This window comes from Artibeus jamaicensis, unplaced genomic scaffold (assembly GCF_021234435.1).
Source record: "Artibeus jamaicensis isolate MK-2021 breed Jamaican fruit bat unplaced genomic scaffold, CSHL_Jam_final scaffold_474, whole genome shotgun sequence".
Classification (NCBI taxonomy): domain Eukaryota; kingdom Metazoa; phylum Chordata; class Mammalia; order Chiroptera; family Phyllostomidae; genus Artibeus; species Artibeus jamaicensis.
The window spans coordinates 6,778,648-6,791,010 of record NW_026522046.1 but is presented as its reverse complement, the minus strand read 5'-3'; the positions used below and the strand labels follow the sequence as shown (position 1 = coordinate 6,791,010).

The 12,363-nt window shown below is 36.7% G+C and overlaps 1 protein-coding gene across 4 annotated transcripts in view; it reads left to right on the top strand.

Annotated features, from left to right (window-relative positions):
• Nucleotides 1-11,158, top strand: part of KLHL24 (kelch like family member 24) — a 41,348-nt gene extending 30,190 nt beyond the window's left edge. For 3 of the 4 annotated variants that reach the window (XM_037154837.2, XM_053657661.1, XM_053657662.1), the window contains 2 exons: nucleotides 966-1,154; nucleotides 6,188-11,158. In XM_037154837.2, the coding sequence (XP_037010732.1) occupies nucleotides 966-1,154; nucleotides 6,188-6,388 (390 nt within the window). In that variant the 3' untranslated portion in view covers nucleotides 6,389-11,158. The remainder of the gene's footprint in view (nucleotides 1-965; nucleotides 1,155-6,187) is intronic. The other variant, XM_037154839.2, reaches the window with a different exon arrangement.
• The last annotated feature ends 1,205 nt before the right edge of the window (nucleotides 11,159-12,363 follow it).

The window sequence follows — 12,363 nt, the reverse complement described above, 5'->3', positions numbered from 1 at the left end:
GTGAATTAGCAAAGGGTATAAGACACAGTAACTAATTATACCACTTCCAACTAGGTCATTTTCTACATACTCCAAAAGCATTTTTTTAGAGCAAACACGAGGAAAGGAACTTCTGTGAGGTAGACAGAGAGTGGCTCAGAGTCGCCGCATTCCATGAACTCCTAGACAGAAGCACTTAGGCCGTCCCAATATCTCAGAAATACCAGGTTTACTCTGGGAACAAGTATCTAATGTCCACTTGGTTTACCAATAGATAACTGAATTTTGTCGTTTAATTAATTTTTTTCTAAATTAACTTCACACAGTGTGGTCAAAACTTACATATTGAAAGTTTATTAATTCAGAATTTGTGGTAATTCAAAGCATACTAAGGTTTACTTGTGTTCTTTTGAAGAAATGACTCTCTGAAAGTGTAAAGAAGTCATATTCAGATTAAAGCATAGTTATGCTATATAACACAGTTTTTTACAAATTTAACCAGGGGTGTCCAACCTGCGGCCAATGGGGGGGCACGTGCAGCCCAGATGGCTGTGAATATAACCCAACATAAAATTGTAAATTTACTTAAAACATTATGAGGAGTTTTTTGTGTGTGATTATGTGTCACATGTATTTAATGTGTGGCCCAAGACATCTCCTTCCAGTGTGTCCCAGAGATGCCAAAAGGTTGGACACCCCTGCAACATCTGTTAATTTTAATGGAAATAAGTAAAGCAAACTTCGTAGCCATTTTTCCTGGGAGCAGTTTGTGTTCGTTACTTTATTCTGCTTGGTAATAATAAATTTGCCTTTCTTTGAGGATTTCAGAATTCACACAATTCATTATTAAACTAATCTCCTTTAATTCTGTCAATTAATGGGATTTGACTTTTAATCATGTTTCTATATATTGATAGGCTTTTTATTAAGCAAATTTACATTCTTGTTTAGAAATTTTTATTAAATATTTCTATATATGTTATTAGGTTCAGTCTTACGATCCAGAAACCAACTCTTGGCTACTTCGTGCAGCTATTCCAATTGCTAAGAGATGTATAACAGCTGTATCCTTAAACAACCTGATATATGTTGCTGGTGGACTGACCAAGGCAATATACTGTTACGATCCAGTTGAAGATTACTGGATGCATGTACAGAATACATTCAGCCGGCAGGTAATAGCATAAAACAATCCAAAAGAAAAATGAATCTAGGAGGGACCAAGGACATGACCATTATGAATGCACTGTAATCCACTATTAAAATACTTCAAGTATGCTTAAACTATTTCATATCTTTTTTAAAACTCCACATAAATCATATTATATATGTTTTTCAGATTCCTTCCAAGGAATTGTTCTATTGAAAAACTTTTCATCATCCCTTGATGAAGTAGCTATGGCACTTGAGCTGCTGATTTTTTTTCTCCTTAACCTTTTCTCAGAAACCTTTCTCAGGATCCTGCTCTAGTCCTTATCTCTCTCTCTTGCATATTTCAAAAGATATGAAAGGCTCCCAAATGGGTTTTTTCTTTCTGTAGTTAGAAGCTAGTCTGTTGTTTATTTGTTATAGAAGAAAACGGCTGGGCTGTGCTCAGGTCTTCACCCACACGCTCTAGTTCATATCTTCCTGCTCCCTCTCCACCCCCTGCTTCTAGAAAAAGGCCTTTTGATTCATGGCCCTGCTCTTCTTTCGTCTCCCACCAAAATGTGTGATGGTTCTGATGCTGGAAATAGGACTCTACCTGTACCATCCCAGAGATCTTGTAACCCCAGAAGTCATTTCTAATAACCTCCCAGTCTCATTCATATTTTCTTATTTTTTCAACCCAATCCTATTTACCTGGAGTTAGTGTTAGGTTCCACAAGTGAAGGGTCTCAGTACCACTAGAGACCCTTCCGTGCCAATCACAGGTTCCAGGTTGTCCTGGGTATTTCTGACCTACTAGCTATAAATTAAGTTTCCCCAGACTCCCTCTCTGGGTTTGATAATTTGCTTGAACAGCTCACAGAACTGGGGCAACACTTATGTTTCCTGATTCATTATGTATAAGGGATGTTATAAACTGTAAAGGGTAGAGATGAACAGCCAGATGGAGAGGTATATAGAGTAAGGGTGCAGGAGTTTCTGTCCTTATCCCATTGAGGTGCACCCCGCTCCCAGCACACAGATGTGTTCAACAGCCCAAAAGCTCTGCAGATCCCATTCACTGAGGACCACATTGACACGATCATTTATTAACTCAAAGTGGGTGAGGCTGAAAATTCCAAGCTACTAATCATGACTTTGTCTTTCTGGTGGCCAGCACCCATCTAGGAGCCCACTAAGAGTCACCTCATTAGAACAAAAGACGCTACTATCACCCAGGAAATTGCAAGGAGTTAAGAAGCTCTGGGTCCAAAACTGGGGGCAGAGACAATTACATATTTCCTATCATTTTCACAGTTAGAAACTTAATTTCTTAGATTTTCCTCACTTTTATGATTAATCAATCTGGACTATTAATTATATGTCTTCAGAGTTTCTCCTTTCCCTTTCCATTCCTGTTCTTGCATTTGTTCAAATTCTTAACAGTTCTTAACTGTTTTAAACTAAACAAAAGTAAGTAATCTAGCATTCCTTTCTCTAATGTCTTGCCTCTCTAACCCGTTTTGCCACCAGTTATTTTCCAACAAATGTAATTATCTCTCCTCTGATCAGAAACCTACTGAATAAAATTCAAAACTCTGCCAGTTCTAGGCCTTCTGTTGGCGACCTCTGCTTGTCTTTCAGCTCCACTTTCTGCAGCTCTGCCCCAGTTACATTAGTATTTGTTACCTGCATTCACTCTGTAGGTCTTATGTGTTCCTGCCTTGGTTCATACGGGGTCCCCTATCCCCTTAGGCCTTTTCTGCCTTCTCTGCTTGTAATTCTCCTTATCTTTGGGACCGCTTCATAGATAAAACAAAGTGAGGTTATGCTACTGAGAATTGATCTCTCTTTTTTTTTGATTCCTCTCTCTCTTTTTTTTTCATTGTATTTACGTCTCTCATATGACAGTCATGTATTCCCTTGCAGATATAAATGTTTATTTCTATACTGAAATTAGTCTTTTTAAGAATATTGTTTTTTCTAACTCATCTCTTATGTATATGGCATTTATTGGTGCTTGGTAAATATTTGCTGAATAAGTAAACAAATGAGAGACTGAAGCAACAGAGGGGTCTAATTGTAAGACAGTCTTTCTGCGAGATACGTGAGAGATGTAGATTGTAAGGACAATCAGTAGGGTTCAAGTATAACACAATTTTTCTAAAGTCGTTGACCTTGATGTATAGTCTCCAGTCAGTTATGTATTCAGGTGAAGAGACATAATACGATCTTCAGCTTCATGGTACAGAGGGAATATAATCTTTTACCCCTCTTATATCACATTTAAGTAAAATGAATCCCATTTCTATAGTTCAGTGGCTTCTCTTGGAAAGGACAGTCCAACTCTATAGAGGTAAAGTTATGTCCAACAACATAAGAACTTGAATTATGGTTACATAATTCACCCGTGTAACAAGTGTTTACACTTATTTCTAAATTTAATCAGAGCTATTTATTGGCTTGTCGTGAATATTTTAATTTTTAAAAAGATTTTGTTTCTTTTTTAGAGAGAGGGAAGGAAGGGAGAAAGAGAGAGAGAGACAGCAATGTATGAGAGAAACATGGATTGGTTGCCTCTGGCACACTCCCAGCTGGGAACTTGGCCCGAGAAACCGGAGACCTTTCAGTTCGTAGGCTGGTGCTCAATCCCCTCAGCCACACCGGCCAGGGCTACAGTGAAAAAATTAAAATATAGCACATCTTCACTAAGAATTACTATGCCTTTAGGACTTGGCCCTACTGCCTGAAACAATAACAGACCTTAAGGAAAATAATTGCCAGCATCTAGCACGATGCAGAGCATACAGTGGTTATGCTCTTAACTAAATGACTGAGGAAAAATAACAACAGGATACATCTGACACATTTTCTCCTAATTAAACAATGAATAACATTGACTTCCATAATTTCAGGGGGAAAACAGATCAGAAATATATTAACTCTATTATAACAAAGATAAATCATTTGAGTCCAAGTCTAGTATTCTGTATCAAGTCTGTTGAAGCAAACAGTACTGAGGTTTCTGGGATTCTCTTTTCTCCCTGGTCCATTCTTACTGCTGGCATTTCTAAATGCACCTCGGTGTCCATTATTGATAGGCAGATCTGGACCCTTCTTGGTGTTTGCCTACCCCTTTAATGCTCATCAATGAGAAAGGATAGATCAGCTAATTTCGCAGTAGACAGTTGTTTGAGCCCAAGGCTGCATTTTCTTAAATGCTTAAAGTCCTGAATAACAAAAGAGCTGAAAAAATGAGCTTTTTGTTTTTAACAGTCTGAATGGTCAAAGCCTTCTTCTCTGTCTCTCACCAAGTCAATGATGACTTTTTTTAGTATCTTTCTTTGGTAGACCAGGTATTTAAAGTGTTAAAGTTTAGAATAATAAATGAGAAGAAATATGACTTTTTTCTTTATTGTTTGCATTTAAGTTTAAGCATTATAAAAGTAATAATTAAGTAATAATTGAGTTTTTCCAACAGTATTAGGATTGTATTTCATTTTAGTCTTAAAAACTACATGTATTGATAAATTATTTTCCATACTAGCTGCAATTTCTTGTGTAATTCTTACAGAGTAAAATAAACAATATCTGGTATAAGTAATTTTTATATGAAAGAATAACTTTTCAAGGTTGCTTGCTTCACTTAATTCTGAGCATTATTATCTGAAATGCTAATAATAAGATCCTATAACTATACAGTGTAAAATCATCATCAAAGTGACTGTTTAATAATAGTGTGGGGTAGTTTGTACTTGAAAACTAGGAATATTGTTTTTTATTGCACTGAAAATTTTTAGACTTTGTAGAAAGACCTCATTTGTAATTTAGATGAAAAAAAAACATCCTTAAAGTTATAGTTTGGCACATATTAGTACAATTCATGGGTTAAGTATTCTGGATAAAAGTTCATCATTCACTAATGATAATCAGCTAAGTCATTCTGGGTATACATGAACTCTAATCTAGGCATTTTTAAGTACACACTAATTCCTTTAGACCTGAAGATACTATCCTCTGTTATGTAAGCCCACCAAGATTTTATATTTTTCTACAAGAGTGAAATTTATATATTCACAACAGGTCTGGTCAAGTAAAAAGTGTCTATTGCTCTCCTTGGTAGAACCCATCTCACGATTGGTTATGTGGACACAGGATACTAACATGTGACAGCTAAAGCAAAACATAGATGGAAGACTGCTCGGCCTGGAGCATAGCCAGCTCCACACAGTAGTGGGATAATTTTACTGTGATGTCTTTCTTGAAAGAATCACTCTCATCCTTGCAAGAATGTTTTTTTTTTTTAAGATTTTATTTATTTATCTTTAGAGGGAAAGGGGAGGAGAGAAGGAGAGAAACATCAATGCATGGCTGCCTCTCATGAGCCCCCCGCTGGGAACTGGCCTGCAACCCAGGCATGTGCCCCGACTGGGAATCAAACCTCGATCCTGGGGTTTGCAGGCCCGCGCTCAATCCACTGAGCCACACCAGCCAGGGCAGAATGTTTGTTTTATATAATAATTATATTACTGACAGAGAAGATTACAATTTAGCTAAGAATCTCATTATGTGGAAAGTTAACTATAAAATGTTATTTGGGGAATTTCTATGCCCCAGCCAAGTCCTCTAGTAACAGTGCTTTCTTAGTTTAATTATAATTCTTTCTTTCATTCATTTAACTTGTGGGTAATTCCACATAATGAATAATGTTCCAAATCCTTGGTCATATTACAGCCACTTTCTAATAAAGGACCTTCCTGTGATAGGAGAAGAAAGCCAAGCTTTTCAAAGATGTTTTTTTCCATTGTCATTAAGTTAAAACCCTTCTTTCAGTATGCCACCCTCCCCTCACTCCCACACAACTTGGCCCCAATTACTAACGTATAGTCTATCTTAACACTCACTTGGCCCATGCAAAATCATCACTCACACCTGAACAGAGAAGTTAGGCAAAAGGGAGCTTATTTCATGTCTCCTTTTATTGACTATGTTAAAGCATGTCTTATTTTACTTTTCAGCTTGCTACCAAATCTCTTACCTTCAACAGTTAATTTTTTTGTTGTTGTTTTTGGTAAAACAGGAAAACTGTGGTATGTCTGTGTGCAATGGTAAAATATATATCCTGGGTGGAAGACGAGAAAATGGAGAAGCCACGGACACTATTCTCTGCTATGATCCTGCAACGAGCATCATTACAGGGGTGGCCGCAATGCCCAGGCCAGTGTCCTATCACGGCTGCGTGACTATACACAGATACAATGAGAAAGGCTTTAAGCTCTAAAGCCGGCATACTTCACCCAAGAAGCCACACCAATCCAAGATGAGATGATTTAAAAGCTCCAGAGTAGGAATTTGGCATATCTCCTTTGTGTCATATGCACAAAAAGTAAAACTAATACTTGTGGTGCCTTTCTCCCCAAAATATCAATCTTTCAAACTGTAATAAATCCTTTCCTGTTATTGGAAAACAAAAAAGGTTTTGGTTGTTATCAAGGGTAATAGTGGAATTGCTTGGGCTTTAAATGTAATGTATCTTTGTAAATATTTATGAGAAACCTACGTGGAATAGGAAAGAATGTCTGTCTGTATACCTTTAAGGGATTTGTGAATGGTCTCTTCATTTGTGTGTGTTCATCTGCAAGACTGTATACTCCTTATCTTGTCATATGTGCCTATAGAAAAGTTCACAACTTAAGGCTTCATTTAGGTTGAATCACATAATACTTAGAATGTGTTCTAAGAAGGAAAAATCAGTTTTAAAAATCTTTGTCACTGAAAATATATCCAAACTGGTTAACTTCATTGAAAGGGTTTTTTTCTGTAATTGATAAAAATGTAATGACAGCAATTTGAGTAAATACTGAATTATTACTTCATTCTTACAATTGCTGCATTATATTAAACATTTTTGAGAAGAGGTTAGCAAGGAGGTAGAAAAGCAGATGCTGATAAAATAACAGGTTAATTCCTTAGAAAAAATTATTTAAGACCCGTTGCAGGGAAAATGACTCACTGTGGCTCTTGAAATATTTGCATATCATCTCTGAATCCTCTAAGGAAGTTCCTTTTCGTGAACCTGGGCAAAGGAATTGAAATCCATTTTGCAATATTATCTTGTAAAAAACAGGGACAGATTTTCTCCCTAGCCCAGGAGGGTGTGACCTCATTAATATGGTGCTTGGGGTGAGGACCTCTTCCCTGGTTGTCCTGTTTTCTGTTGAACAGCTAAAAATCCTGGGAGTCCTTTGAAGGATAAACCAGGGACCAACTAGCTCAGTGGGTCCATTTTTCTTTTAAAAGTAACTGTCTGAATAAACTAACAGCAGTATCAGTCTTCTAAGAGAAATCTCTCATTTGGTACCATGGATCAACATTCTCAAGCTTCTATACAACAAATTGCCTTTGTCTAGATTTTTCAACTCCAGTTTATAGAGCTTACTAGTTCTCAGACATGAATTTAAAGGGTTTTTTTTTCTTCCAGAAAATGGAGTAGCAGGACCTGCAGCATAAGTGATTGTTATATCTGGGTGGACTGATGCAATTTACAAAAGTTTAGGGCTGTTCCAAGTAGCCTGCTATGTATTTCAACTTCCTAGGCACTATTGACATCTCACATTATAATTAATATACTCCTTGTCATAGGAGAGGTGATGCAAATATGTGATTATAGTGTTATCACAGATCCGTTGAAATCAAGGTAGTAATCAGAAACTTAACGTGGATGAACTTTTTAATCCTAGAATGATAAAAGATTTCAAATAAACTATATGGCATCAGCTTGAATCCTCAGCTGGAATACTTCATTGGAATCTGAATTCTGAGGAAAACTAAAAAAATTTACAAATTTTAGGAAATTTTTACTTTTCAAATTATAATTTTTAATGATACATACCTTTTTATAATAACTTTCAGAGCAGTTCTGAAAACAATTTTCTGTTGCTTTAGTTGAAAGACCATTAGATGTATAACTAGGATACTTGTATTAACTTTTGAGAAAACATCTACTTTTGCATTATACTTTTTGTTTAGGACCTATTTAGTTTAGAAATTTACTTCTTTTCGGTAATTGAGACAATGTATGAGAAAAGTGTAAATGCTGAGGGTTATACAAATGATGCTTGTTACTTTATGTTTATTTGTTAAGATCGTGCCCGTTCATAAATACAGACATTTCACATAAAAAATATTTTCTCAAGGTAACTTGTACTCTAGTAATTTTGTCTATTGTAAAAGTATATTAACTGTTTTATTTTGTTATTCATTTTTAATATCCATGTGTTCATTGTAGTAATTTGAAATGAAGTTCAATAGAACCGAATTTGTTTAAACATAGACCTCACACCAATATTGTTCCATTTTTTTCTCTACATAATTTAAAAATTAAGTTAGCCACCAAGAACTTAACTTGAATACTAGGAAATTAAAGAACTATTTTTAAAGTTACACAAATGATATTTTAATTTCCTTTCATTATTTATCTTCCTTTATTCATTTTTGGTAAATAATGATGTTGTCATTGATAAAATAAAAAGAATTTTAGGATACAATTAATATCAAAAGGGTTACATCAACCAGCTTGGTGTCAGATTATATTCATACTGTCATCACAGTTGACATTTTTCCTTTGATAGGGCATGTGCACAGAAGCCTTTGGGTTAGTGTGTATGTATGTATGTACCTGTGTATATATGTACATAGGTAGTATGCTCATGTACACACCTATATACAGACACCAAGAATTGTATCCATTTGTAATGATCAGAAAAAAAGCTCATGAGTTAAAAATTAATTCACCTTATTAAGTTCAATTTCAGAAGATTTTTTATTTGGGCATTTCTAGAATACTTTTTTACATTTGAAAGTACGTGATGAGTATTAGTATGATGACTTGTATACAGTCAGAATCTGTATCATACATATGGTTTTACGACGAGGTCAGAAAACAAATTGGAGATGGAGATGATTTGCTAAACCTACTCAGTGGGAAAGGGACTAAAAGGGTGTGTTTTGTGGATCAACAGAAAAGTAGTTTCTTCTTTCATGAACTTTCGTCCTTTTTCATGTGTTCTTGTATGTGAGTGAATTACTGAGTGGCCTAACTTTCCCCACCAACGACCTTCCTCTTCTACTCTGATCCCCCCGACTTCACTGCAGAGGTCGGAAACGGTAGCCTAGCAGATTTGAAGTAACCTTTTTTCCCCCAGGTGACTGAAATGTAGGTATTTACTCCATTTAAAGCAGGTGTTAAGAAAAATGATGTAAATACTCAGGGAGGGTATTAAGTTATCATTTTGCTTACTTGGGGGGGAGTTTAAAGTGTCATAACTTAGTAACCTTCAGTCCATGATTTCAGAGTAAATTTAATTGGTAAAGACACTTCACACATGGCAGTGGTTGAACATTCATTCTCTTATATTTAGGAAGATGAAAATGTTTTGTGGACTGATACATTTTCTCTTGGTGAATATGAATTGTTTATGTATCTCTACTGTCAAATACCCTTTTTGAAACTCAGGAAAGACAAAGGTTCAATTACACTACTTTTGTCAATGCGCAAACCAGGTGTGTTTTATTTTGTTCCTGTTGTCTGGATATGGCAATAGATTTTTTTTAATTGCTGTGAGAACCCATACATGAGAAGGGAGGGGTGAATTGTTTGTGTATGCCTGTTGCATCTTGAGATTTAAATGTGGAAAGGACATCTGCTCCAGACTGTATTTTCAAAGAGGAAAGATTGCTCTTTATGTGGTGCCAAGTGTTAAGATAACGTCTAATAAAGGCTTCCTATGGACTGCCTTTATTTTAGTAAACTCAAGACACCAGTTAACCTCAACATAATTTTGGCCTTATTAGAATTTGTTGTGTGTTATATTGAAAGGCAGGTTTACATCACCTCACTCCATTATTCTTTTTAAATATATTCACATAACATGTAACCAGAATGAGGAAATGTGGTTGATCTTTAAGGCAGTAGGTTTGACTAGCTAGCTATATGTATCGTCATATCTAATGCTAGACACCAGAAACCACTCGAGCCAAAAGTGTGAGTTGATAATTCCAAAAACATTTTAACATATTTCAAACGTTTAAATGTTTTGCATTTGTGTGATTGACTATTAAATTTACTTAGTGAATTTAAGTAAATTCACTATGATGATCTTACTAAAGATCATCATAATTTTTTTAAATAGCAATAGTCGTAACTTATTTTATATATTGTCCCAAAGAAAAGAATTCTAATTGTTTTAAAAAGAATGGCATCTGAATTTGTGCCTTACATTCTCTAGTGCTATTTCAATTTTTTTCAATCTAAATACAGCTTACCTTAGGAATGTTTCATAATTTGTTTCCTTTTGAGTAAATAAACATCTTAACTTTTTTTTTTCATTTCAGTCCTTAAATTTTTTAATTAGCATCAACTACGGTGGTTGCTTGGCCGAATGAGAATGTTAAGAAAGGTTGTTGGGCTTTGGAGTTTTATTAGATTTTTTGTTGGGGTGTTTTGAGGGAGGGTTGGTGCTTTTTAAGATATTCAGAAAAACATCCATCTTACATTGGTTAATAAGGTAAACATCACTTGCATTATCTACATTTAATGTAGAAAAAGTAAATCTATTTTTGTTCCATTATGTACTATTTTTTCTCTATAGACTTTTTCAGTTAACTTTCTTGGAAAAGTTTCTACTCTTCCTTTTCCCATCACTGCTCCCATGGTTTCTTCATTTAAATTTTTGTTGGAAGTTTCTGGAGCTGAGACAACACAATTACAGAGTTGAAATATAATATACTTTAGACTCTAAAGCATATTATAAAGTTTGGAGCTTAACATAGACCTGTGGCAGCCAAATGTCATTTGCCTTCAGTTAGAGTCTTCACAATGGGAAGGGGGGAAAGGCTTTGTATTTTTTTGTTCTCAATTCAGTTGTAGCACATTAATACCTACATGTTTTGTTTAAATATACTTTGTGCATAGCATTTTTTAAAGTTGTATCTAATAACATGTCTTTTAACCATTATTTCTTGACTTATGGTTATATTAAATTTTGTTTACCAAAAATTTGTTGTTCTGTTTATTTTAAATATATTCAAGTGGCTGTGGGGAAAAGGGGTGGGAGAAAATACATATTATAAATATGAGACCAGCTGGTGTGGCTCAGTGGACTGGGCACCGGCCTGAGGACGGAAGTTGGCAGTCCAGGCCTGGCACAAAAGCTCAATGCTGTCACTACAGAGCCAGGCTCCTGCTTTCTTTCTGCCCCACCGTTTTTACCGCGTTGGCTGGTAATCTCATGGTTGAAGGAAGGCTGCTGTGTCTTCAGGCATCACATCCAAATTCAAGGTGGGAAGAAGGGAACAGAGGGGTAAAGGTAGAACTGGCTACAACCCTCCGCTTTGTTTGAGAGTCTCTTTTTATTCATTGTGCGGCAGGATAGTAAGAAGCTAGGAAAATTCCTTGGCAAGTGGCGTGGGAAACTGAAGACAGACAGACCCCCTGACCTTTTAATCCCCTGGAGATAACACCTAGGCCTCAGTTGTATTTCAGCTCCAGGCCCAGAAAACCAGGCAGAGGACCCTAGGACAAGCTGCAACGACTGATGACCTCCTGCCCAGGCGCAGACCAATCAGTAGAGGCCATGACCTTGAGAGGGCACACCTGATAAAACCAATGAACACTCTACTGAGTTCTCCCCTAAAACCTCCCCTAAACTCCCAGCCTTTAAAACCCCTCAAAACCAAGGAACCTGCACGAGCTCTCCCACCAAGGAGCATGATGGCACCTTTCCCTTCCCCCTCGGCTTCCCCAGCAGGCGTATATCTCCTAAACTCTAAGAATCCCCAGGAGACTTCAGCCAGTGGAGCGCTGGGCAGCAGCAGCTCATCCCAAACTAACCCCGTGAACCTGTCTCCAAGGTCCCCTTTTCTCTCGCTTTCCAGTGGGCTGGCAGCAGCCCTGCACTGGCTCCCTTCTTTCCTATAACATTTCTAGAGAGCCAAAGCAGCCCCCCTGAGTCTCTCTCCTGTTGTTGCTTCTTCTCTTCTAGGCCCTTCCTTGTTTCACTGTCCCCAGCTTTAGTGGACATACTCTGAAATCACTTGGACTCCTATTGTGAAACCTTTCCTGCATGAAATCAAGAACCCACACCTGCTGGCAGAGTCCAGGGCAGCTTCGCTCAGGGCCAGGTCCCCTTTCCAGTGACAATCAATCTTGTGGTTATCTTCTGACCAGAACTGAGCAAGTCACTCCTGGCTGCAAAA